The sequence below is a fragment of the Vicugna pacos genome, chromosome 17 (assembly GCF_048564905.1).
Source record: "Vicugna pacos chromosome 17, VicPac4, whole genome shotgun sequence".
In the NCBI taxonomy this organism is placed as follows: domain Eukaryota; kingdom Metazoa; phylum Chordata; class Mammalia; order Artiodactyla; family Camelidae; genus Vicugna; species Vicugna pacos.
In genome coordinates, this window is record NC_133003.1 from 22,030,600 (window position 1) to 22,054,727 (window position 24,128).

Here is a 24,128-nt window from a genome sequence, read left to right on the forward strand (position 1 = left end):
TCAGCTCAGCACAGGGAGGACCAAGGGCCAAGGAATCAGAAAGAAACAGATTAGGTAGAAATGGGGACACCTGCTCAATTCCTCCATGGCCAGTCACGCCACGGGGGTGCCCAAGTCTGCACCAACCTTCACCGCAATGCAAAAGCTCCAGATCCTTTTCAAGAAAACCTCCACATACAGTCAGCAGATTGCCCTGGAGACTGGTGTGGCTCTCAAACAATGGCCTCCTTTCAGTAGGAAAAGGAAGGTCCTGGGCCCTCCCTATCTGCTGGAGCAGGTGTCCTCTGAGGGGATAGGCCAACTGGAGGACCCCACAGTCACTAACAAGGATAACAGCTTCTTACCTCTGCAGAACATTAATCACTGTCAGAGCATTGTACAATGCCTTCTCAAAAGAAAAATAACCTTACTCCTCCCTAGAGTGTTCCTACAAGGCAGGGCGTTCTCCAAGTGAGAACAAGTGACCATAGATTTCAGAGCTTCTCCCACATGTAGGTTACAAGGCTAGGACTCTTCTGTTTGTAATTTTGTTTATTATCGAATCAACTTGAAACATAGCCCATGATCATGTGAAGAAGAAATTCCACAAATATGAAGCAGCTTCTTGGCCTCAGACCCAGCTCCGGGCTCCCGTGTGTGTGTTGAACAGGTAATTTCTGCCTGTACCTGAGCTCAGAAGGTCAGGAGAGAGAGACATCACTGCTGGCTTTAGCACAACTGCCTCCCTCCCGTAAGGTTAAGGGAAGATATTCCAGGACCCTTGGTGTGACCCCCCTACTTCTGCTTGATCCACCTTGACCCTATCTCCTTTATCAGTCCTTTGAGGTCTGGCTCAAATGCACAGGAAACATCCTTGATTTCCCTAAACTGGACACCAGCCCCCCTAAGCCCAGTGTCAGATTACTCTGTCAGAATTCATGGTGACAGTGGAGTATTTGGAGGGCTGCTTCCCTCCTCACCACCTTCCCCCTCTTCCACTGTGGGCAGGAACCAGACCAGGTCCTACAGGTGTTTGGCAAACACTGGCTGAAAGGTCAATGGGGGTGTTAGGGGGGAGACACCCCATTCAGGGAAAGAGTAGATAGTGGATGCCTGGTGGTAGGAGGAGATACTGAGATGGGGTACGGAGAGAAAGTGGGCCCAAGTGGAGAATGGTTTGGAAAGAGGGGGACTCACGGGAGTCCTGTGCTCTGCCATCAAAATGCCGCTGAAGTGAAAAATGAAAGGGTGCAATGAGTTGAATTCTGCCCATGGGGAGCAGGTGGAAGCCTGTCCCCAAAGAGGTCACCTGCCTCCTCCATCCCGATGGTGCTGGTATGGGCCCTCCCAGAGGGATAGCCATCCAAAAGGAAGGGGGCAGGGTTGGCAGGGGAATACTCTGGAGCAGCCAGGGTGCCCACTACACAAGATGGTGGGTTGACCATACCAGGCTCATGACACTGCTGGGTGCTTGTGTTTTCTCCATCTTCTGTGCCTCCATGAACCCCTCAATGGGCCCCTCAGTTCCTTGGCTACTGGGATAGAGTAGGAGCAGGAGTATAGCATAAGCCTCCAGGCCCCAGTCTGAGTTTAACAGCTGGACTTCTAGGCATAAAGGTATGCAAATGAGGCTTACCTGTTTAGGAGCAGAGCCTGGGCTTGTTTGTTTGGTGCCTGGAGCACCTGGGTCAACCTAAAATGCCAGAAGGAGGGATCAAGCAGTGAGGGCAGCAGACCTGCTGGCTCCAGGAACCAATACCATTCAATCTGCCCCCTTTACTGGGGATAGCCTGTGTCTGTATGCAATGACCACATTGTTACTCTCACCTTCCTCTGGGTCCAATCCTGTGCCCATAAGAAGAGTGTTAGGGGAAGGTCAGGTTTCAAGTGGAGGGCAGGGGTCAGGAATAGGGGTAAATGTCCAATGCATGACAGACTCAGAGTCCAAAGCCCTGGGCTTCATCCATACCCATCCCATTCCAAGACTGGGTTCTGCCAATGATTGAGACAACTTCCTCTCAGTGTCTCTCTGCCTGTAACCTGACAAACACTGGAGAGAGGGCAGTCCTACTTAATACCAGTTTGGCTGCTCATCAGCTTGGGCAAATCTTGGTTGAAAGTACCTATCACAGATGGGGTCCATTGGTGGGCTAGGGGGAGGCAGACAGCACAGGGATAGGAACCCTACCCCTGAAGGAGCTTGCTGAGGAGCCAGCCCAGAGCCAGGAGGAGAAGGGCACTTGTCACTGTCAGCACCACCACAAACCAGGACTCTGGCTGCCAGAAAGCCTCCATGTCTGTCACAAGCAGGGGTGTCATCATTGAAGACACCTGAAATAGGGCCATAGTTTTACCACTGCCCTGCCAAAATGCCCTGATCATCCAACTCCAAGGGCTGGACCATCTCAAACCCCAGATTTGATCTTCTGAATTGTCAGGCTCTTAGCCCTCATTGGTTCCCCACTGTTCCACCTGGAAAACTAGGTCCCCACACCCTCCAAGATCCTTTCTCCCCACCCACCAACAGCCTGTGGACCCCTCTCACTGTAGCTCTGCGGGTGCTGGTGGCCACTTTGCTGGCCGTCCAAGGAACTAGATGAACAATGACAGTGGTTGTGGTGCTGAGGTGGGGGGTGGAGGGACCTGCATCAGCCACATGGATCAAGAGCTCATAAGTATGGGGCTGCTCTGGCCAGGAGAGCCCCAACATGAGGTCGCTGTACACCAGGACAGCTCCTTGCAGGCTGAATCGGCTCTGACTATTCCCTGAAAACAGAGTGGCAGAAGAAGGGGACCATTGCTGGCCTTGGCCTGCCCCTCCCCCACAGCCTGGTAGCCCACCCCTACCATGGCCCTCACCTCCCACAATGCTGTAGGAGAAGACCAGGCGGTGTGGCTCTTCGGGAATCCTACATGACACCTTGGTCACCTCCACGCTATGGCCCAGGTGACTGTGGATGGTGAGTTCCTGAAATGGGGGCTCACACTCAGGAGCATGATCATTCACATCCTGCAGGAAGGAAGACAGGTCACCCACTCCCCAAATCCTCAGACTAGCCCCTGAGCCTCCACCCACTACAGCCAGAACCTAGGTGTCAGCCATCGGGCTCCAAAGCTTTCCACAGTGACATCCCACCCGTCTCCAGCTAACCAGTGGAGGAAACTGAGGTACAGAGTGGAAAAGCAGAATGCCAGAGGGAGATCTGAATTCTTTCCAAGGTCTCAGGGCTCAGTTACCTCAACCTCAATGGTAATGGTGCAGGAGCCTGAGTGGTGGTAGGTGGGGTCCTGGTCTTGGCTGTGGTCAGTCAGCAGGACAGTAAGCCTGTACAATTTTTGCAGCTCATAGTCCAAAGGCCCCAGGAGGCGAACCTCTCCTAGAAGAGATAGCCACAGCGTTAGCCTGCAGTCAACTCTGGCTCCACCTCTCCATCCCAGCCCTGGGGTGGGAGTACCACTGAGACGGTCCACAGCAAAGGGGGCAGATCCGCCAGAGATGTAGAACTCAATGCTGTCATGTGGGTAATCCATGTCCCTGCCCAGCACAGAGCCCAGCAGAGTGTGCAGTCTTGCATCCTCACGAACCCGAAATGTGCGTGGCTCACAGGATGGGGCAAATTCGTTGACAGGTGTCACCATCACGAGTATTGGCACCTCAGCTGGAAGCCATTCAGAGGTCAGGGAGTTGGCCTGGGGTTGCCCAGCCCTGCCCTGGGGTTCTGAGGAGGGAGATGTGGCCCTGTCCTGGGGGTTTAGGGAGGGAGAGGGTCTACAGGAAGGGAGGGCAATAGACCTCCTCTGCTGGGGGCATCTAAGAGAGGAGAGATGTTCCTCACTCAGGGGTCTTTAGTGGAGACAACCTTGCTCTTTCGGTTTCTGAGGGAGGAGAGATGATCTCATCCTGAGAGTGGGAAAACGCATACGGAAGAGCCGTGTCCTGAATGTCAAGGTCTGGGTATGATCACTCACTGGTCATGAGGGGCTGACCATTATCCAGCACCAGGATGGAAGCTGCATGCTGAAAGCAGGCCCCAGGAGTGTCACAATCCAGTGTGGCATTCACCTAGCCAGAGGGCCAGAGAGTGAGGCTCCAGCCTGGGAGAGCCTTGAGCCATGCTGTTCTGCCTTGGGCCAGGGTATCCGCAGATAGCCTACCCTGATCCTCTGTTTTCCAGACTGCAAAGCAGGTTGGTTCCACCACGGTCTCCTTCGCCCTCATGGTCTCGGGTTCCACAGACCGTTAGCCTCCCCCCCCCTTTCGTCCCCCTCTTCCTATCCCAAGCACCCAGCACGTGGGTCTGGTGGCTGGGGATGGGTACCTGCAGGACTGTGTCTCGAAGGCAGAGGCTGGCCGCACCAGGAGGTCTGTGGAACATCAGCTGGTAGTCGAGGGTGGAGCCCGGAGAGTCTGGGTCAGTGCAAGTGATGGTATTCAGCACGGTGCCCACAGGAGTGGTCTCGGGGATTTGAGTCCTGGGAGCAGAGAGCGGGCGGCAGGGCGAGAGGTGGGGCTGGGCCGCGAACAGTGGCTCTCGCCCCCACAGCCTAAGTAAGGCTCGCCTGTACTCACACCAACATCGCTGGGAGGCAGTGGGGGGGCCAGCGGTTGATCGACTGCACGTCCACCGTGAGCTCAAGCTTGGCGCTAGCCCATGGCCAGAGCCGCTCGAAGGCCTTCACCTGAAGCCTAGTGACCGCAGCGCCTGGGGCTTGCGCCAGCTCAAGTGGCGCGGTGGTCCGGACCAGGCCGTCGACTGGGCGGGGTGGGAGGGCGGGGGACGCACAGCTCGGCCTCGCCCCCAGCTCCGGCCAATTCCCACCCTCCCACCGATCCATCCGCGGGGGAAAGCGTAGAGACTGGCCACTCCTCCAAGTCTCGTTTCTAACTTCCGGTCCCCAACTTTCTGCTCAGTTCCAAGCTTGTTTCTTACGAGAGCGAGGAGGTACGGGTCACCTCTAGGACAGCCGCAGAGGCATCTGGGTACCCACCCTCTACGCCACTCACCGCGTCCAATGGAGAAGAGCGGGCAGGGCATCGGGGAGAGGATTTCGTAGCGCACATCGAAGCCCCGGGCCTGGACCTGAACCACCTTACTCCCGGGGACGAGGTTCTCAGGGATGGTGATATTCTGAGTTTGCTCCCTGGACCAAAATGAGGGTACTGGCTCCTACCTGCCTGTCTACAGGCCCCTCCCTTGGGTCTTCCTTCTTACCGGAGCTAGCTGGGGCTGCACCAGCAACCCCACACCTTAATCCTACTCCTAATTCCCTGGGGCTAGGTCCTACCTTCCCGACTGTTTCCAGGGTAGGGGAGCCTTACAGGAAGGAGACCTGGCTGGAGGGAGCGGGCAAAACTTTCACAATCAGCATCCCATGGCAGCTTTGGCCTTGTCCAAAGTTCACCAGAATCTGAAGCTGGAAGACCTGCGGTGCACACAGAACAGGAAGGGAACCACGGTGTGTGTCTACCTGTATGTCTGTGCCCAGTCTTCCCTTCAAATATGCAGCTCCCCACAAGGTACCACACTCACTCCTCCCCATGACCTGTCACTCTGCTGACAGATATTTCTTTGAGTCTCACTCTTTTGGGTCATAAGTCCTTCTATTAGGGTTCAAAAAATCCCTAAAAGAGTAATATCTGAGTCATTCACAATGTAAATTATCATCTTAGACTTGGCTAAGAGCCAGTCACTAAGATGTGGAAGTTTTAAAGAAGGAACTTCTCTAACCTCCTCCAGACTACACTAGCCACTGTACCCAGAACTTTCTCTTCCTGTGTGATGACATAGAACTTTCTCCTTTCTATTAGAATCATCCTGGGCTCCTGAAGCCAGGGATCCCTTTTCTTTCTAGAACTTCAGAGCTCAGCACAGAACCAGGCCAAGGTGGGAGGACAGACGGCATGGGGCAGCAGGTGCAGGTAGGGACTATGTCTGGGAAGGGCAGCATGACTGAGGAGGCCAAGAACAAACAAACCTCCAGGAGGTGATGGCTCTGCCAATTTAGTGCCCAATTAATGGATATCTCCTGGTCCCAAGTCATGCTTACCTTTTGAGCTTGTCCTTTGAGGCCCTGGGACGGTGCCTGCAGCCAGCCCTGCCCATTGATGGAGAAATGTCCAGGGAAGTATGGAGGGTCCTGGGCACTGGTGATGCTCATCTGACAGGACAGAGATGCTGGAGGCCCCATCCCTAGCACCCAGTGCCCCCAAGCATCCCTGTCAAAATCCCCCAACAACCCAGCAGGTACCTGTCCACTCTCAACGCTCCCACACCCACCACTGACACTCCAGCCTGGGTTCCTCCTGGCCTTGATCCTCAATCCTCTCTGTTTTTAAATCAATTATTCTGTCTTTTAACCACATTTCTTTTTTGGATTACAAAAATGATAGAGAATTTTCATGGAGAACGCAGTATATACAGAAGAACTTTAAAAAACTCAGCCCCTGAGATGTTCCTATAGGACCAGTCATAGTGGGGTGGGCAGCCCTCAGTGGCTCTCTCCAAGAACATGCATCATGCAGAGGCTTGGCTATAGACTAAAGAGTCCCTCTGCAGGCTATGCTTGGCCTTGCAGGGACTGGACTTGGTCACCCCAGTCCTCCTATCCTGGCTCCCTCCCTCCATTGCCCATGTGCAGGGCTTACCTGGGCTCCCTGGAGTTCCATGCCTGGGAGCAGCAGAGTGTACAGCTGGGCCCCAGGTGTGACCATTTCTGGCACCTGAATGATTTCCCCAGCTGGCCACAGGGGAGGTCAGGGAGGCTCTGTTCAGGCAATGCCTGCCCACACCCCCCACCTGCTGCCCCTGGCCTCACCTGGGCTGGCAAATCTCCCAGCACACTGGATGTGATCAGGGTCCCGCTGCACATCCACAGAGAGTGGTCCCTCCATCGTATGGTTGCCACATGTGAACCGCAGCTGCAGCTCATAGTGGTTCACTGCCAGGGCATCCAGCCGGGCCGAGCTGCTCAAGGTTATCTGTGGTAGGTGTGCAGTGCCTTGTGGGGCCTAGGCTCTTCATCCCCTGACATCATTTCTGGCTTTGTGAACTTAGGGTCTCCCCTTGTCCTCCCATGGTCCCATTACCTTACCTTGCCCATATAGATCCCCTGCCACCTGGTCAGGCTGGGTGGGTTGAAGAAGTTGGTGGGTGGCTGCACATGGAGCAACTTCAGGGTGGGTATGTATGAAGAGCAGTTGAAGAAGAAAGACTGAAGGATGGTACCAGGTCCCTGGCTCTCAGAGACATTTATGAACCAGGGCAGGCAATGGAGGTCTGTGAGGAAGAGATGATTCAAGCTGGAGGACCCCCATGATCATGGAAACATACCCACAAGCAGAGTCCTTCCCTTCTGCCTTAGGGCCTGGCCACATCTGGGGGACAGGCAGCTAAAATCCTTCCTTATCCCCACATCCAAACACGTGTCAGCTCATTTCACAGATTGGGAGTGAGAATTTGGTGGAGAAAGCAGCCAAGATAAGGAATGAGGGTCAGGGGTTCAGATCTTTGCCCTTTCTTGTCTCCCCCCAGCCCCTGTCCTCCATGATAACTTATCAGAGAAGGATCAGGATTCTACTCTTCTGTGGAGTCATGGGGTAAGAACTGAAGCTCCTCCACCCACCAGCTCCTCACCAGAGACAACCAAAGCAACAAGAAGCACCAGGGGCCTGAGCAGCACCATAGTGGCCTGAAGATAGACTGCAGAGACTCCAGAAAGCCAGACGTGTTTGTCAGGCCTACCCTGTTGCCAGGCTAGTTGCCAGGTTAGTTGCTCAAACAGGCAGGACTCCTGGGCCTCCAAGATCCTAGCCCCACCCATCCCTGGTGACTAAGCTCTAGACTCTAGACAGGCATCAAAAGGCCTGGAACACCCCCAATTTTCACTGCTCCCCATGAATTCCCCTATTCATGACTACAATCTGAAGGAGATGTGAGGGGAGAAGGATCAAGCTTCACATGGGGAAACTGAGGCTCAAGACTGAAGTCTTGGTCATGCAGTCTTGGAGATAGAGCAAGCACAGCACACAAGAAAAGTGTACACAGGACCTGCTACCCCACAGAATCTGAACCCCAGCTGTCCACTCACCATTAGAACATTATCTGCCTATAAAATCTGAGCCCAGCCATCAACAGAATCTCTCAAAAGCTGTCTACATTTGACAAATAAAAGTATCCTTGGTGACAGAAATAAAAACAGTGGTCATCTTTGGGGATATCAACTGGAAGGGGCACAAAGTGGCCTCCTGGAGTGGCTGGTGATATTCTATATCTTAATCTGGGTGACAGTTGCACAGGCGTCTACAGATTTTAACATTTATGGAGCTGTACCTTTGAGAGTTGTCTAATCATTTTATTTATGTTAGAAGTCAATTTCTAAAAGGTTGTCTACACTTGCTCTCTCCAGTTCTTCACCTCTACTCTCTCTTCTACCTATCATAGTTGAGCTTGTTCCTCTCTGCATAAAACTGCCCTTGTCAGAGTCCTCAGAAACCTGCATACTACTGAATCCAGTAGTTTGTTCTCCAGTCTCACCTCCTCAGCAGCATTTGATGCTTGTTCCCCTTGGCTCCTAAGTACCCATACTCTCTCAGTTTCCTCCCACTTCCTGGCTGCTCCTGTTCAGCTTCTTTGCTGGTTCTGCTTCATCTTCTCTATCTTCCCCCAGTGGAGTGTTCCAGGGCTCAGTCTGACTGCTGCCCTCCTCTGTGCACCTTCCCACTCACATCCAGGTCCCTGGCCTTAAATACCATCCATTCCCTTTGCTTCCTAGATCCAAGGCTTCAGTGCTGATCTCTCTCCCAGACAACAGAGGCACACACCCAATGGCTGACTGTGCACCTCCTCTTTAATATCTAACAAGTATCTTAAGGGTCATGTGTCCACAAATGATCATTTGATTTTGCTTTCCAAACCCACCCTTCTCCAGTCTTTCTTGGATCAAATCATGGCAATTTCAGCCAATCAGTTGTTCAGACCAGAAATCTAGGAGTCATGCTAGATACTCCTCTTTCCCTTCCCATATTCATGCATCAGCAAGACGACTTTAACTCCAAAACACATCCCAGAAGGGGTGACCCCCTTCTTTGCACCAGACCTACCTGGACCCAGGCCCTCCCCTCCCTTGCTGGATGAGGGCAGGAGCCTCCACTTCTATTACAGAGTAATTCTCTCAGAGCAGCAATTATCTAAACAGGAGCCAGCCCAGGTCATTCCCTGCTCAAAAGCCTTCAGTACTTCCCACCAGACCAAGAACAAAACCCCTTATTTCTTTCCAAGAATGCCAGGAACCTGGTTTTGCTGACCTCTTCACTACCCTAACTACCACCATCATAGACATCTGGGCCTTCTTTCTGTTAAGCCCTGTCCAGCTCCTGTCCTCTCAGGGCTTTTAACTGGATGGTCCCTCTACCTAAAATACCCCTCTTCTGGATCTCTCCTTGATGGCTTATCCAGAGCCCATACAGAAAGCAATCTCTGAGAATCCCTTCTCTCAAGCGAGCCCTTCGCCCTCATACCCCGGTATTTTTCTGTCTACTGACTTGTCTAGTTCTGTCTCCAGTTAGTCTGTGTCCTTGAACCTAGCCTCCGATTATGGAATGGCCTCAGGGAACAGGCTCTGACCATTTCGGTGAGAGAGCGCCGCGCTAAATCCCTGCGCTCCCAGTTTGCATGTGGTACCGTCAGACGGGATGCGGATGTCGCGGCAGGAATCGCAGCTAATCGCGCGCTGCCCACTAGAGGGCGGCCCCGCCTAGCTCGCCGCAGACGCGGGCAGAGAGGGCGGGGACTGGGCCTTGACTGAGGCTCCTCCCCGGTGCTGCCGCGAGGTTCCGCGCTCCCGTCGTCCTCGGAGGGGCCGCGGAACCCATCCCATCGACTCCTAGGGACTCTCAAGGCTGGCTCCAGAAGCGGATTTGCTGGGTCGGCCCCGAGTGGGCCACGGCACTGCGGGGTTCGACGACTGGGGGTGGTCCGCCCGCATAGGGGCGCAGCCGGGAAACCCGCGCGCTCCCAGGGCCCCGGCAGGAGAGACCACAGTTCTGTCCCAGGAAAAATGGGAACGCTGGGGCTACCACAGAGAAGCGACTTGTCCTGGGTCCTACAGCGAACCTGGAGTCAGCTCAGCTGCCCAGGACGTCGAGGAGTCCCGGCCCGGAGCCCACAGGGTTTCCAGATACAGTCCCGCCCCTCCCTCCAGAGCTGGCGGAATGGGGAGTGAGCGTCCAGCTCGCCCACCCAGCCGGGCCCAGGGGGCGGGGCCACATCAGCCACACCCCAGCGCCATTGGCTGGGGCGCCAGGGGCGGGGCCCGGCTGCCAGATGTTGGGGCGGCGGCCGCTGCGGGAGCTACGGAGAGGGAGGAGCCGCCGAACAAGGCGGAGGGCAAGGGCGCCGCTGGACGGCCCGCCGGGCCCTTTCCGCGCCGCTCCCGCTAGAGTTCTAAGAGGAACTGGCAGGCCTGGCGGGGGCTCTGGCACCGGGATGCACAGCGCTCGGCTTGACAGCTTCCTGGGCCAGCTGCGCTGGGAATTGGTGAGGCTTGGGAACGGGTGTGATTCGTGAGGACTTGTGTGGGGTGCTTGGCTGCGATCCAGCCCGAACCACACACAGGTTGGGGGGTTGTCCCGAGTGCCCATCCAAGGCAGAATGGGGGCGGGGCGGCGCAGATGGCCCAGATGGCCCGCGTCGGGTTTCGGACGGTTGGGAGCTGCGCTGGGCATCAAGTAACAGCCGCCCAGCTGGCCGCGCTGCCGGCGCGGCTGATGAATTGGGGGGAGAAACTTCTTTAGGGGCGGAACAGGGGACTGCGAGGGACTAAAGTACTGGTGCTGCTATGAATGCCCCCTACTCCAGACTAACCTGTACCTCCGTCCTCTACACCCCACGTACAAGTACTTTATCATTCTCTGGAAGACGCTGCGGGCTTTAGGGAGCTGAATCCCTCAAGAGGCATGGGATGCCAACCACCCCCAGCCCCCAGCCCTGAGCAGGACCTACTTCCCGATGCAGGCCCGCAACCCTGCCTCCCGCCCTGGTGGCGGGTACCGACTTGCCTGGCTCTGCGTGCTGCAGCCTGCCGGACTGCCACCAGGTCGGCCGATGGGAGCCACACGAGCTTCGTGTGCCAGCGCCCCATGCCGGCCCTGTGCCCACTAGAGGCCTTGCTGCCTAGGCGCTGCAGCCTGCCGGACTGCCACCAGGTCGGCCGATGGGAGCCACACGAGCTTCGTGTGCCAGCGCCCCATGCCGGCCCTGTGCCCACTAGAGGCCTTGCTGCCTAGGCCTGCAGGCCTATCCAGCCCTCCTGGGCCTTCTGTTTTGGAATTGGCCTGGCCAGGCAGGAAGGGGTGACAAGCACTGCCCCTCCGACTTCTGCCCTCTGTTCCTCTGCAGCTGTGTGGCCGGGACACAGGTTCACCCCAGATGCCTGGCCCTCTTCCGCCACCCACCAAACCCGGCTCAGGTGTGCGGCTCAGGCACCGGCTCAGGGCCTCAGATGCCTTGGAAGAGGACTCAGTCTGTGGTGTGGAGGAAGAGGAGGAAGAAGCTGTGGTGACAGGAAACAGGGGTATAGTCTTGGGGACCCCTAAGGAGCATGCCCTGGACTGGGACTCTGGCTTCTCAGAGGTGTCAGGCAGCACATGGAGAGAGGAAGAGCTACCCGTACTCCAGCACCCAGCACCCCCCACACGGCCCTCCCGCAGACAGCGTCTCTCGGCCAGTGGCATCTCCCTGCCCAGTGGGGCTCCTGTGGCCCGTGCACCACCTGCCCACCGACCACGGCCCAAGTCCACCCCAGATGCCTGCCTGGAGCACTGGCAGGGGCTTGAAGCTGAGGACTGGACAGCAGCCCTGCTGAGCAGAGGTCGCAGTCGCCAGCCCCTAGTTCTGGGGGACAACTGCTTTGCTGACTTGGTGCACAACTGGATGGAGCTACCTGAGGCAGCGGGTGAGGGGGATGACAGGGGTGGATCCCGTGCCCGTGCCCGGCCCCCCCAGTTCCTGCTTGGCCTCTCTGAGCAGCTGCGGCGCCAGCTGGCCAGGGCACGCCGGGCAGCCATGGCAGGAAAGCGATTGTCATGCCCACCTCGTCCGGAACCTGAACTGCCTGCAGATGTCTCACACTTTGCAGCCCTCATGAGTTGCCGCAGTCGCCAGCCCATCATCTGCAATGATGTTGTCAGCTACCTCTGACCCTGCCCTCCAGCCTGGGACAATAAAAGCCTTTCTCTGGACTGTCCTGGTTCCATACCCCTGAGGCTCCAGGAGGCAGCCTCAGCCCTGCAAGGCACAAATCAGGCAGGGGAATTTATAGACCCTTTTTCCTCCCTGCAGGGGTCCCTGTCATACCCATGTCACACCCCGTGTGCCTGTCTCGTGTTCCATCATCCATCCTGCCCTTCCTTCAACAAGCATTTATTGAGTACCTCCTGAGGGATTGGGATACAGAGCTTGACAGAGCTGGGTGGTGAGGCTGCTGCCTTGTCACAGCTTATAGTGCACGGGTGGGAAGGTAGTGTCCTCCTCATCACCCTCACAGCTGAGCTCCAGTACCAGCACCCGCTGTCCAGGCTCAGGTGCCTGGCCGGTCACCTGCCGCATTACTTCCGTCACCCTGGTGGCATGGTGGGGAGAGGATTGGGGGAGATTGGGGAGGTGGGCAGTGGCAGGCAGAGAGTGTCCTGGCATGGACTACAAGGTGCTGGTGGGCCATAAGGAGTCCAAGCCAGGAGCAAGAATGGCCCAAGACAGGAAACATCTGAAACTATTTTAGGAGCGGCTGGCGGGGCGGGCAGGAGGCAGGAAGCTGCGAGTCCCCTGGGAGTGGGCTGGGAAAGGGGAGCTGAGCAGGGTGTGGAGGAGCTGGTGGGGCTGGCTGAGCAGGCAGCTCCTAGAGGCCCCTCCTCAGGCTCTTGGCCCTCCGCCCACCCCCAGCCCATTTGCTGGCTCCATTTGGCAAAAGAAAACTTCAGGAAGGTGTGAGGGGCCCAGATGAGGTTGGAAAGAGGGAAGGCTACTTTTTCCCCACCTCCAACTTCCAGGGACAGAATGAGACCTGGCTAGAGCCAGGTGTGGGCTCACCTGAGGGGCAGGTGCCGGGCCTGCTTTTCAAGCGACCATCCTGCAGAGTAGAGCACAGCCGGGCCACGCAGCAGCATCGTCACCCTCACCTCCAGCAGTTCCTAGACAGAGAGAGGTCAGGTGCCAGCTGGGCCAGGCTGGGCCAGGCCTGGGGACAGAGCAGGAATGGGGCACACCTGGAGATGGGCCAGCAACGACTCCAGGGTCCTCTCCGGCTCCCCAGCAGGCACTTCCAGGCGTTTCCAACAGGTCCACTCCAGGTGTTGGAACTGGGGGGTGGTAGTGGGGAGGAGTGAGAAGCTTCTTACACACACCCCTCCCCCTCCCCCTGTCCCTAGCAGCTTATGGCCCCTTCCTAGGGGAGGAGCTGGACTAGAGGCAGGAAGCAGAAGCCAGGGGGTGGGGGTGGAAGGTGGGATCTGGGCCCAGAGTCTCAACACTCTCCCCACCCATGCTGAGGCCAGCACAGGAAATGGGGATATGGGGCCTCCGCACAGGGAAACAGGCGATCCATCACACAGGCTGTGCATGTGTGTGTGTGTGTGTGTGTGTGTGTGTGTGTGTGTCGGAGGGACATGCTTCCTGAGGAAGCGGGAACAGGGCCACTGCAGTCTCTGATAAAGCTGCTTGTTCCTCAAATGCAAGGCTGGAAGCTGGGGTGGGGGGTAGGCGGTACATTCTGTCCTCTAATCCTTTACTACCAGGGCCTTGGACTACTCATGGGCACACAGGCAAGGGGCACAGTGACCCAAGCAGGGACACAGCCCACAGAGGCCTCCTCTTTCTGTCCCCTTTTTCCTTATTTCAAGAGTCTTGAGGTTCTGGGACCCAGAGCTGAGGGCATAAGGTGGCAGACAGCCAGGGGCCAAGACAGAGGGGCTCTGCCAGCTCCCCAGAAAACAGTGGGGTCAAGCTGAGACGAGGCCAGAGGTGAGATGGGGGATCCTTCCCCTCCCTCTCCCCCTCCTCCATGGACAAAGGCAGCTTGTGTTCTAGCCAGAGGCTGGGCCCCTCACAAAGGGGCTCTGTGTGCTGTGCCCTGAAGGACCCCAGAGCTGCTCAGCAAGAGCCCGGCACTGGCCCATGACCTCTTGCCTCTCTCCTGGTGAGGAAATTCTCTCTACACCCTTCCTTGTGCCCCAAGGAAATGCCAACTATTGCAGAGCCTGGGCACACAGCCAGGGGCACTCATAGCCCTGCACTTGAAGGAACACACATGCACACAAGCCCAGGAACACCCACATGTGTACTCACATGCACACCCATGCAAGCCCACATAGTGAAAAAGCCCTGTAGTCCCACCTGGCACACAGATGTGCAAGCATGCTCCCTCCATGCCCACACACCACAGGGCCAGGGATGCCCAGACCCCAGTGAACTCACACATGTGACATGAGCATGCACATCCCCACAGGGCTGCACACCCCACACAGGGCCCCATGGTGGAGAGCTCAGTGTCTTTTAACTCAGCTTGAGGGGAAGGGCCAGGCCAGAGGAGGTTGGATGCCATGCCATGCAGGCAATGTTGATGTTCAGCTCTGTTTGGGGCTAGGGCCATAGTCCCCCTTCCCCCTCAGGGGCACTCGTGGGAAGGAGGGGGATGTGGGGGATGTCTGGCTCCACTAATGAGTTAAAGCTGCAGCTCCCCCAGACCCGGAGGGTTGGAGGGTGGGGGTGGCTGACGGCTGCTTCCTGTGTCTGACAGGTCCCAGCCTGGCTTTGCAGCAGGGAGGGGGCTGGAGGGAGTCTTGAGGACTCCCCCAGAGTCTGGGTCCTGGTGACAGCCTGAAGCCCGAGTAGGGTGAGTACAGGGAAAACTCAGGCCTGGTGTGGGGGGAGTGTTGTCAAGGGCTCACCTTTTGGATGGCTGGGGCAAAAGGTACCCAGCGGCTAAAGTAGTTTTCAGCCAGGTGCAGATAGTTGTGGCGAAAGGCACTGAGGGGCCGTGGCCCGCCCACCACCTTATATAGCTCCAGGCCCACCAGGCCAGCCACAGCCGCTGTAGTGGTGACAACGGCTGGGATAATCCGGCCCACAATTCGCTTGCTCTGCCAAAGACAGAAGATTTGGTCTGGGCCCGAGGTGTAAGGCTAGGGTTTGACCCCACCTCCAGGCCTGAGCCCCAAGGGGCAAGTTACCTTAGTGCGGCTGGCCGGTAGGATCCCATAGTTCTGAGCTCGCAGGCTAGCTGCTGCTGTCACAAAATCCACATGGAAGTTGTTGTCATTGTCCTGTGAGGGCCAAGGCATGGTAGTGTTAACATTGCCCCAGTGCCCCTCACCTTGGCCAACTCTGTGCCACTGCACAGGTCTTCACACAATTCTGTGGGCTAGATGCTCACATCTACCCACTTAACAGATAAGGAGGCTGAGACTCAGGGGAGGTGAGGTGCTCCTGGGGTCCTGCTGGGCGTAGAACTCAGACCAAGGGTCTCAGACCAAGAGATTTAGCTCTTAACCTTCCCCAACAACCTCTCTAGCCTGTCTCTTCAGCCTCACTTGGGCTCCCACCTTCTCAAACATCAAGGGTTCCAGGGGAGGGCCTGTACTCCAGATTTCCAGGGCTTCGTGAAGTTTCTTCAAGTGCTCAGGGCCTGTCGGGGGAAAGGTGTGTTGGGACAATCCTTAGACCCCAAGTCCTGCACTCTTCCAGGAGCCCAGTGCCTATCCCTGGTCCCTGCCAAGCCTAGCACTTCCCACTTACAGCGAGACCCCTTGATTGATGCTGAAATCTCCCTAGGAGCCCCAGCCCACACCTGTGTGTGCATGTATGTGCATGCACACACATGTATGTAGTTCTGTCCTTATCTAGCAACCACAGCTAGTTGCTCCCCAAGGCCCAGTGGTTTGTGTTTTTTATTATTTTCGTTTGTTTGTTTGTTTATTTGGTGAGTCGGCCAAGGGAGCAAGGTGGGGTGGGGTAGGCAGAAAAGAGACGGCCTTCTGAGGGGCCAAGGCTAGACAGAAGCAAGGTCAGAGGGCCTGAAAGGTAGTAAGTTGGCTGCCTTCCCCTGACCCCATCTTCTTTCTGGAGCACAGGCTGAGGACAGGGTCAGGCCTTTGGGTGGCAGGATGGGGGCTAGGGCCAGGGCCAGGGCCAGGGATCTCACCCAGCTTAGCAGAAGCCCAAGTCAGCTCCAGGTCACTAGCAAAGATGGGGGCCAAGTCCTGGAGGTCAGGAAGTGGCAACAACTTCAGCAGTCCTCTGAGCTCAATCTGGTCCCGAGAGCCAGGCAGCCTATGCATCTGGGCGTACAGATTGGCAGCTGCCAACACATAGAGGAGGTGCATGTCCTGCAGTGAGACCAAGAGCAGGGGCAGATGCATGGGTTTGAGTGAGCTTGGATGGGCACGTGGGGTGGGGGTCACTGCCCATTTGTGGATCTGTTTGAGCACCTGCATCTGCCTCACATGTGAACACCCCCATGTGCACAGATAGGGCTCTCTCCCTCTCAGCATCTCCCTCTCCTGCAAAATACAGAGGTGCTCACCTCCATTCTAGGGACCACATTCCCCTCTCAGGGCTCCCAAAAGACTCCACTCACTTGGCTGGCGTCAAACTCCAAGGGCTGGGGACACTGTCTGGGACTTGACCAGAAGGGTGTTCCATCCTCAAGCACCTAGGGAAATGGAGGCTGCTGGACTCTGTCTGGCCACCCTGAGCACTCATCCTCCTGACTCCTAGTACCCACTTTATCAGGTGGGAAGAGCCTCAGCAGCTGTATGATGCCATAATGGAAGCACAGTTGCCAGTGGCCAAGGGCCCACAGCACGCAGTCTCGCCAGGTCTGTGGACGCTCTCTCAGGACACCCAGCACCACCTGCAGCAGGGTCAGTACCTGTGGCCCATCCATGTCAGCCAGAGAAATGAGTGCCCTGCGGACAGAGGAGCAAGTCTGAGGCTAAGCCTCTTGGTTGACAGGGGCCCTGAATTCTTACTCACTCTTGTGGGTGGCCTTCCTGTTGGTAGCGTTTGATGGTCTCAGCAGACAGATGGAAAAGTCCCTCAAACTCATCCCGGGCCCACTAAGGGGAAGGGAGGAACCAGGAGGTGCCAGTTAGGGAACAGTTCTGCAGCTGAGAATGGAGCCAGGTTGGGTAGGAGTCCCTGAGGGTGCTTCCCACCTGCAAGGTATGCTTGGCTGTGCTGGGGAAGTACCGCACAGTGCAAACAGGGTAGGAGGCATCCTCAGAATCTGCATCCGAGGCAGGGCCTCTGTAGACATCAGTCACACCCGGCATGAACACAGAAGCACTGCCCCGGGTGCCATTTGTGCCCGCTTCCAGTAGTGGCTTCAGATAGTGAGTGCAGCGAGCAGCCACATAGTGTCCTGGCAAAGGGGCAGAGGGTCAGAAGTGGGGTGGGCACAGTCTCAGACAAGGGGTTGAATTCCCAGGTCAAGCACTCACGAGCCTGGAAACTGTCCAGGGCGGCAGCCACGCCGTCCACATTGGAGAAGAAGTTGTCCCCATAGATGTGCTCTGTAGTGGGATCCAGTGGGTAGGTGAGCGGGGTCACCTTCAAGTTTGGGTTCAGGTGATGAGCAGCCTCAGCAGCCACCTCTGCCTTTGGCCTCTGAGAAGAAAGTGTGAAGACTTGGGTGTGGGGTATGTATTACAGGAGGACATTTCAGGACACAGATGTGGGGAGGGGTGGACACTCACACCAATGTCCTGGGGCCTGAAGAGGAACTGCCGGCTGAGGTTGGAGCGCTCCACGTGGTCCATGTCGGCAACAGTCACGCCCCCACTGCCCCCGGCCCCTAGGCCCACTAGGGCAAAGCCTTTGAGTAGCTCACAGCCAATAGCACCAGCACCCACCTGCCAACAGGAACAATCTTAGCCAGGGCCTGGCCTGGCCCCACCCTGCTCACTCCCCACCTCACCACAAGGCTCACCAGGAGGTAGTGCTGGTGGCTCAGTTTCTCCTGAAAACCAGCCCCAAACACGGCAATTTGCCCGTCATAGCGGCAGTCTCTCTAGGGGACACAGATAGCGGTCAGTGATGGCCACTGGCTTCTGCTGCATCTCCCTCTTATACCAAGTTTTCCAGGCCAGGATCTTGGGACCAGTCTTCCAGTTTCCCCATTGTCCTGAGTTTGGATAAGGCTTGCACCCCTACCCCAGGTTCTCACCGGTGCATAGTCTTCAGGGTTGAGAAAGGGCTCCTCATCTTCTGGAAGGCAATCGAGGGCATCAAAGTACAGCCACTGGTCCAAGGGCATGAACTTCTTGGAGACCGCCTAGAAGTCAGCACTTTAGTCTGCGGACTCCTTCCACCTCCTAATGCCCTCAGATCTTGACTGAGGGCTGCACCCAGGTTGGCGAATCCCCCAGGGCTGCTCTCTGGTGTTAAGCACCCAACCCAGCCCCGCCCTGCCTCTTCCTGTGCCCACCTTCAGCACTTCCTGGGCAGCCACCGCACCGAGCATGGTTGCAATGGGGCTCAAGCTACCAGCACTGCTCAGGGCAACTGTCCGCACTAGAGCCTCATCCAGCTGCTCTTCCGATGACTCTCCCTCTGTCCCCTTCAGTGGTTCTAGGGCCTGGGCCAGTCCCACCACCATCTCTGCATCAACCTATGGGGTAGAACTCCATGGGTATAGGATCCCCCTGAAGCTCCAATACTTCAGGCAGCCATCCACCCTGTTCCACAGAAGAGGAAGCAGAAGCCTAGGTGGGATGGAAGCCCAGCTGCCAGACTGGGAAGCCCCACCAGAGGATACCCAGTGCCAGACAACAACCCTGGAGGCTTCTTCAACCTTGGGGCAGCTTCCAGACCAGATATGAGAGGTTAGGAGTAGCATGGGTCCCCAGGCTTTTTGCTTGGCCTTTTCACTGACCCAGCCTCTGGTCTGGAGATAGTGTTTATCATCTCCTTTAGATGAGTGGGAAACTGCCTCTGGATTCAGACTTGGATCTGTGAGATAGTCATTGCCTCCTGGAAGGTGAGACCCCATTAAGACACGGGCTGGGAAAGGGGCATTGGGGCCACTCACAGGATCCCACTGCCGAGGAGGGCGGCCATGGAGCTGCTGGAATGCGTGCAGTGCACGGAAGGCCCGATGCAGGCAGTGGGCACGGTGCACTTCCTGGGGACTCTGGGCCACCACACGGGGCTGGAGTAGGGCTGCATCCAGGGGCTCCTGAAGGGGGCACTCAGCTCAGGGTCAGGTCCAGAACCCCGTGGGCCCCCCCTAGGCACCCAAACCCCTCACCTCAGATGCACTTGAACTCACGTGTTTCACAGTCCTGGGTCTCTTGACCTCAGTGACAGCCCCACCACGGGAGTAACGAGAGAAAGTTGCTGTGTTCCCAATCTCCAAGGTCCCATCCTCTGGAGGAGATCCAGCCTAGTCAGTGTGACCCCTGAACTCCAGGAGTTCCCCACACCCCATCCTGTCTTACATCTATGTCTTTGACATTGTTCCACCCTGAGGAAGGTGGAAGGAGAACCTCTCCCCATGGACCAGGCTGTGTCCACCCCAACGGGGGCCTGGAGTGGGGATGACTCACCCCGCACGTGGAGAGGCCGAGGAGCACAGCCATTGAGCTCCACCATGCCCTCAATGCCTGAGAAAGTCACCAAATCCCCATCGTGGAAGTGGTGGGCATCAGCCTCTTCTCTCAGAGTGAGAATGCCAGGGGATCCCTGGATAAGAGGTGGCTTGCTCAGGGCTACCTGTATCTGCCTTCCACAGGCTCCAGCAGCCCCTCCTTAGTCAGTAGGTGAGTGCCCACACCTTAGCACCCACCTGGGAGATGTGCTGGATGGTAGCTCTCAGGGGTTCTGCCTCTGTAGGGTCCTCGACAGTGAAGTCCTCACCAAAGTCACAGAATAACTGCCTGTGGTGGGGTAGTAGGGGTCACTGAGATGGCTCAGTGGTTAACCACCACGGTTATGATGAAGGGTGGGGGACACTAGGGCAAGCCCAGAGGAACTGGGAAAAGAATTAGGAAAAGAATGCTGGGAGAGGCTTGGAAGCTGGAGTCGGAAGGATTTACTGGAGCAAGTCTGCAGGCTGGGTAGAGGAGGCAGACGAGTGGGACTGGGCACCAGAATTGAGAGGGGATGCTGGGACAGGCCTGGGATTGGGTGGAGGGGCTCTGGAGCTAGCCTGGAGCTGGGGACAGCACTGGGACCAGTTGCTGTATGGATGTGGCAGGCGAGGCAAGCCGTCTCACTCACCCCACGAGGCCTCGAGTGTCCGCCACTAGAAAGCAGACTCCGTGCTTGTGGCAGAAGGTGCCCACCTTCAACTGCTCCTCCAGCTTCGATGCAGTCAGCACCACCACCTGGGCGGACCTCAAGATCAGCAGGGCCAGAACCACTTTGGGCCCACCCTACTGTTACAGCCTGGAGGTGGCTACAGGGCTAGCCTGGAGAGTAGGGCTGGGAGGGCACCTGGAAGTCCAGCAGCAGGTCCTCAGTGATGTCACCTGTGTGGATGCACACCTGAACAGCTCCACTGAGCTTAGCCAGAAGTTCTTGAGATGCCTCAGCCCTACTCCTTCCCAAGTCCTGTTCTGAGAGGAAAAACTAAAGACAGACCCAGTCTGGCTTAAGCAAGGAATTTTCTCTTGAGCCCTACCCTCAACCTGGTCTGGAAACCCACAGTCTCCCAAGGAACCTCACCTGGGTAGCCAGGTCAGACCAGCAGGTAGGGTGAGGATCATGAAGAGTGAGGATACCCACACCCATCAGGACCAGGTTTTTGGCTATCTCAGCCCCCAGGCCCTGAAGACCTGACAGCAGGACCTTGGCTCCCTGAATCCTCTGCATGGCCGGCAAGCCCAGCACATACCTGTAGGTAGAGGTAAGAGGGCAGGTAATTGGAGACCAGAAGTCAGAAGTCCACCCCGCTCTCCTCCCCACCTCAGGCCTCACAGTTGCCGAGAGTAGAGCTCTTCATCCAGCAACTTGGAAGTCTCCAGGACATTCATCCTGAGGCCTGGGGCTGGACGACAGGCTGCAGCAATTATAGATAGGATCTCTGTATGGGAGGCAGTGCAGCAGGAGTCAGTGCCCAGCCTTGGTAATGTAAACAGGCACTAAGGCCAAGGAGTAAAGGACGCTGCTGGTCACAGCTTTCTGTTTCCTCTGTCAGTTTGGGGAAAAATGAAAGTAAAAGTGAAACTAGACTGAGCTGGTTCTTGGTCCCGCCTCCAGCCTGTCCTGTACAGACAGCCTGGCAAAAATGAGTTCTGGCAGCCCTAGGGCACTGGCAAGGTGGGACAGAGTTCCTGGTTCTGTTCTGCCCGTGTGAGAGCAGGTATTTCTCTTGAGGAAGGGGGCAGAGCCGTGGGAGGGATCCCTGTAGTCTCCTGTAGCTCCCTAGACATCCCAAACCTCGGCCCCCGATCGCCCTCGGGAGCTCCTGCCTGAATGGGCTTCTCACCCACAGAGTGCTGGTGGGAACTCCCTTGTCCTGGTGACTTGCTTGGCTGCCTGCCCACACTCAGAGACTTAGAGACCCTAGAAGACAGAGCCAGTCCCATCCCAGAGGCTGTGAGAACTTATGGGGTTAAGTTGTCCCACTTCCAGGACCTAAACTACAGACCTGGGGTGGAGCCTAACACCTTTGGGAGTGCTTGCCTAACCCTGAGCCATCTCCTCAGGAACTCCCAGGGAGTCCCCTCTGCTCACAGCTGCAAGATCAGGACAGCTGACAGCCCTAGGTGCCAATCAGAGTCTCTCACCGATGAGTCCCAGGATTCCAAGAGGGTGGTCAGTATCTGGGTGCCAGATCTGAGAGTGTGAGGCATGGGGCAGCCATGATCACATGTGACCTTATTTTAAATTTAAACTTTTCTTTTGAAATATAGACTCGAAGTTCAAAAATAGTACAGAGAGGTCCTGTGTACCCTTCGCCTACAGATGTTTCCTTCTGCTTTCTTGGGAACTTGGTGCCAGCTCCCCACAAAACTCCACAATAGCCAAACCAGGTGCTATCCTAAATTCTTTTTTAAAAAATTGAAACAAAATTCATACATTAATAACCATTTTAAGTGTACAATTCAGTGGCGTTTACTGTACTCACAATATTGTGCAACCATCATCTCTCTCCAGCTTCAAAACTTCTTCATCACCCACTGAAGAACACCATGACCACATTAAATAATCACTACTCATTCCCAACCCCATCCCCCTGACAAACACTTAGATACAGTTCTGTCTCTAGGGATTTGCCTATTCTGGATATTTCATATAAAAGGAATTATACAAAATATGACCTTTGGTATCTGTTTTTTATTTTCACTTAATTTTTTTGAGGTTCACTCAAATTGTAGTATGTATCAGTACATCATTCCTTTTTATGGCTGAATAATATTCCATTACACGCATATATCACAGTTTGTCCAGTCATCTGTTGATGAACATTTGGGTTGTTCTTACCTTTTGGATATTATGAATATGATCATCCCAGAACAAGTATTTGAGTACCTGTTTTCAGTTCTTTAGGGTATATACCTAGAAGTAGAATTGTTGAGTCATATGGCAATTCTATGTTTAATTTTTTGAAGGACTAACAAACTGTTTTCCACCAGCAAAGTACGGAAGTTCCTATTTCTCCACACCATGGCCAAGCTGTTTGTTTGTTTGTTTTTTTCCAAATTATATCCATTCTAGTGGGTGTGAAATGATAGGTTATTGTGGGGTTTTTTTTCCATTCAATAAATATTTTTTGGATGTGTCACATGTACTAAGTACAGAAACCAGGGCCAGATTCTGAAGTAAGTGGTATCTTTCATAGACACCAAAAGATATATGATGAAATTCAACATCCATTCCTAATTTTTTTTAAGCTTTCATTAAAATAGAGATGTATTTTTTAAAATTGTGGTTTTAACCATTTTAAAATGTACAATTCAGTGGCATTAAGTACATTCACAATGTTATGTACCCATCACCACTATTTAATTCCAGAACTTTTTCTTTACCGCAGAGAGAAACTCTGTACCCATTAAAGAGTAACTCTCTAATCTTTGATCCCGTTTCCTGGGAGATTCTATTATAGTTTCTGCTGCTATGACTTTTCCTATTCTAGATACCTAATATAGGTGGAATCACAAAATATTTGTCCCTTGGTATCTGTTTCTTTTTCACTTAGTATACCTTTACAACATTCATCATACGTTGTAGCGTGTATCAGAATTTTGGTTCTTTTTTATATAGTGTTAAAATATACATTAGATGAAATTTACCATTTGAACATTAAAAAATGTACAGTTCAGTAGCATTAAAGATATTCACATTGTTGTGCAACCATCACCACCACTCATCTCCAGAACTTCGTCTCTTCAAACTGAAACTCTCAACCCATTAAACAATAACATCCTGTTTTCTCCTTACCCACCCTTCGTAACAACCAAACTTTCTGTCTCTATGAATTTGACTACTCTAGGTATCTCATATAAGTGAAATCACACACTATTTGTCCTTTTGTGCCTGGATTATTTTACTTACCTTAATGTCTTCAATCTATGTTGCAGTATATTTCTGAAATTTTTTAAAGGCTGAATAATACTCCATTGTATGTATAGACCACATTTTGTTTATACATGCATCTGTTGATGGACACTTGGGTTCCTTCCACCTTTTGACTATTGCGAATAATGCTGATATGAACATCGGTGTATAAATATCTGTTAGAGTCACTGATTTCAATTCTTTTACATACGTATCTAGGAGTGGAATTGCTGGACCATATGATATTTTTATGTTAAGCTTTTTGAGAAACCACCAAAATGTTTTCCACAGTGGCTGCACCATTTTACATTCCCACCAAAAATACACAGGGTTCCAATTTTTTCACATCCTTGCCACATTTCTTGTTTTACATCTTTTCGATAACTGCCATCCTAGTGGGTATGAAGTGGTATCTCATTGTAATTTCTATTTGCATTTCTCTAATGACTAATGATGTTGAACATTTTTCATGTGCTCATTGGCCAGTTGAACAGTTTCTCTGGAGAAATGTCTATCAAAGTTCTTTAACTAGTTTTGAATTGTGTTGTTTTCTTGTTTTGAGTTGTAGGGATTCTTTATATATTCTAGATATTA

The 24,128-nt window shown here is 54.6% G+C and overlaps 3 protein-coding genes across 3 annotated transcripts; 1 reads left to right on the forward strand and 2 right to left on the reverse strand.

The window, feature by feature from the left end:
* Nucleotides 1-519: 519 nt before the first annotated feature.
* On the reverse strand, nt 520-7,662 carry CDHR4 (cadherin related family member 4). The gene is made up of 19 exons (XM_006196313.4): nt 7,614-7,662; nt 7,072-7,256; nt 6,796-6,958; nt 6,626-6,717; nt 6,028-6,138; nt 5,300-5,403; nt 4,985-5,121; nt 4,550-4,733; nt 4,299-4,452; nt 3,949-4,042; nt 3,435-3,638; nt 3,217-3,356; nt 2,839-2,989; nt 2,525-2,745; nt 2,168-2,310; nt 1,616-1,672; nt 1,427-1,514; nt 1,177-1,207; nt 520-666 (listed from the first exon to the last, which is right to left on the reverse strand). The coding sequence occupies exons 1-19, from the start codon at nt 7,660-7,662 to the stop codon at nt 611-613; spliced, it is 2,364 nt and encodes a 787-aa protein (XP_006196375.3). The 3' UTR covers nt 520-610.
* Nucleotides 7,663-10,187: 2,525 nt separating this feature from the next.
* Nucleotides 10,188-12,217, forward strand: INKA1 (inka box actin regulator 1). The gene is made up of 2 exons (XM_006196315.4): nt 10,188-10,514; nt 11,376-12,217. The coding sequence occupies exons 1-2, from the start codon at nt 10,302-10,304 to the stop codon at nt 12,174-12,176; spliced, it is 1,014 nt and encodes a 337-aa protein (XP_006196377.2). The 5' UTR covers nt 10,188-10,301; the 3' UTR covers nt 12,177-12,217.
* Nucleotides 12,218-12,382: 165 nt separating this feature from the next.
* Nucleotides 12,383-21,167, reverse strand: UBA7 (ubiquitin like modifier activating enzyme 7). Its single transcript, XM_006196316.4, has 24 exons — nt 20,952-21,167; nt 20,700-20,868; nt 20,469-20,603; nt 20,253-20,359; nt 19,819-19,909; nt 19,580-19,715; nt 19,303-19,400; nt 19,063-19,209; nt 18,460-18,642; nt 18,199-18,306; nt 17,962-18,042; nt 17,729-17,884; nt 17,474-17,639; nt 17,189-17,394; nt 17,007-17,089; nt 16,756-16,939; nt 16,609-16,683; nt 16,174-16,357; nt 15,575-15,657; nt 15,203-15,295; nt 14,921-15,112; nt 13,241-13,333; nt 13,065-13,165; nt 12,383-12,597 (listed from the first exon to the last, which is right to left on the reverse strand). Exons 1-24 carry the CDS (start codon nt 21,005-21,007, stop codon nt 12,468-12,470), a joined length of 3,057 nt encoding a protein of 1,018 aa, XP_006196378.1. The 5' UTR covers nt 21,008-21,167; the 3' UTR covers nt 12,383-12,467.
* Nucleotides 21,168-24,128: the final 2,961 nt, after the last annotated feature.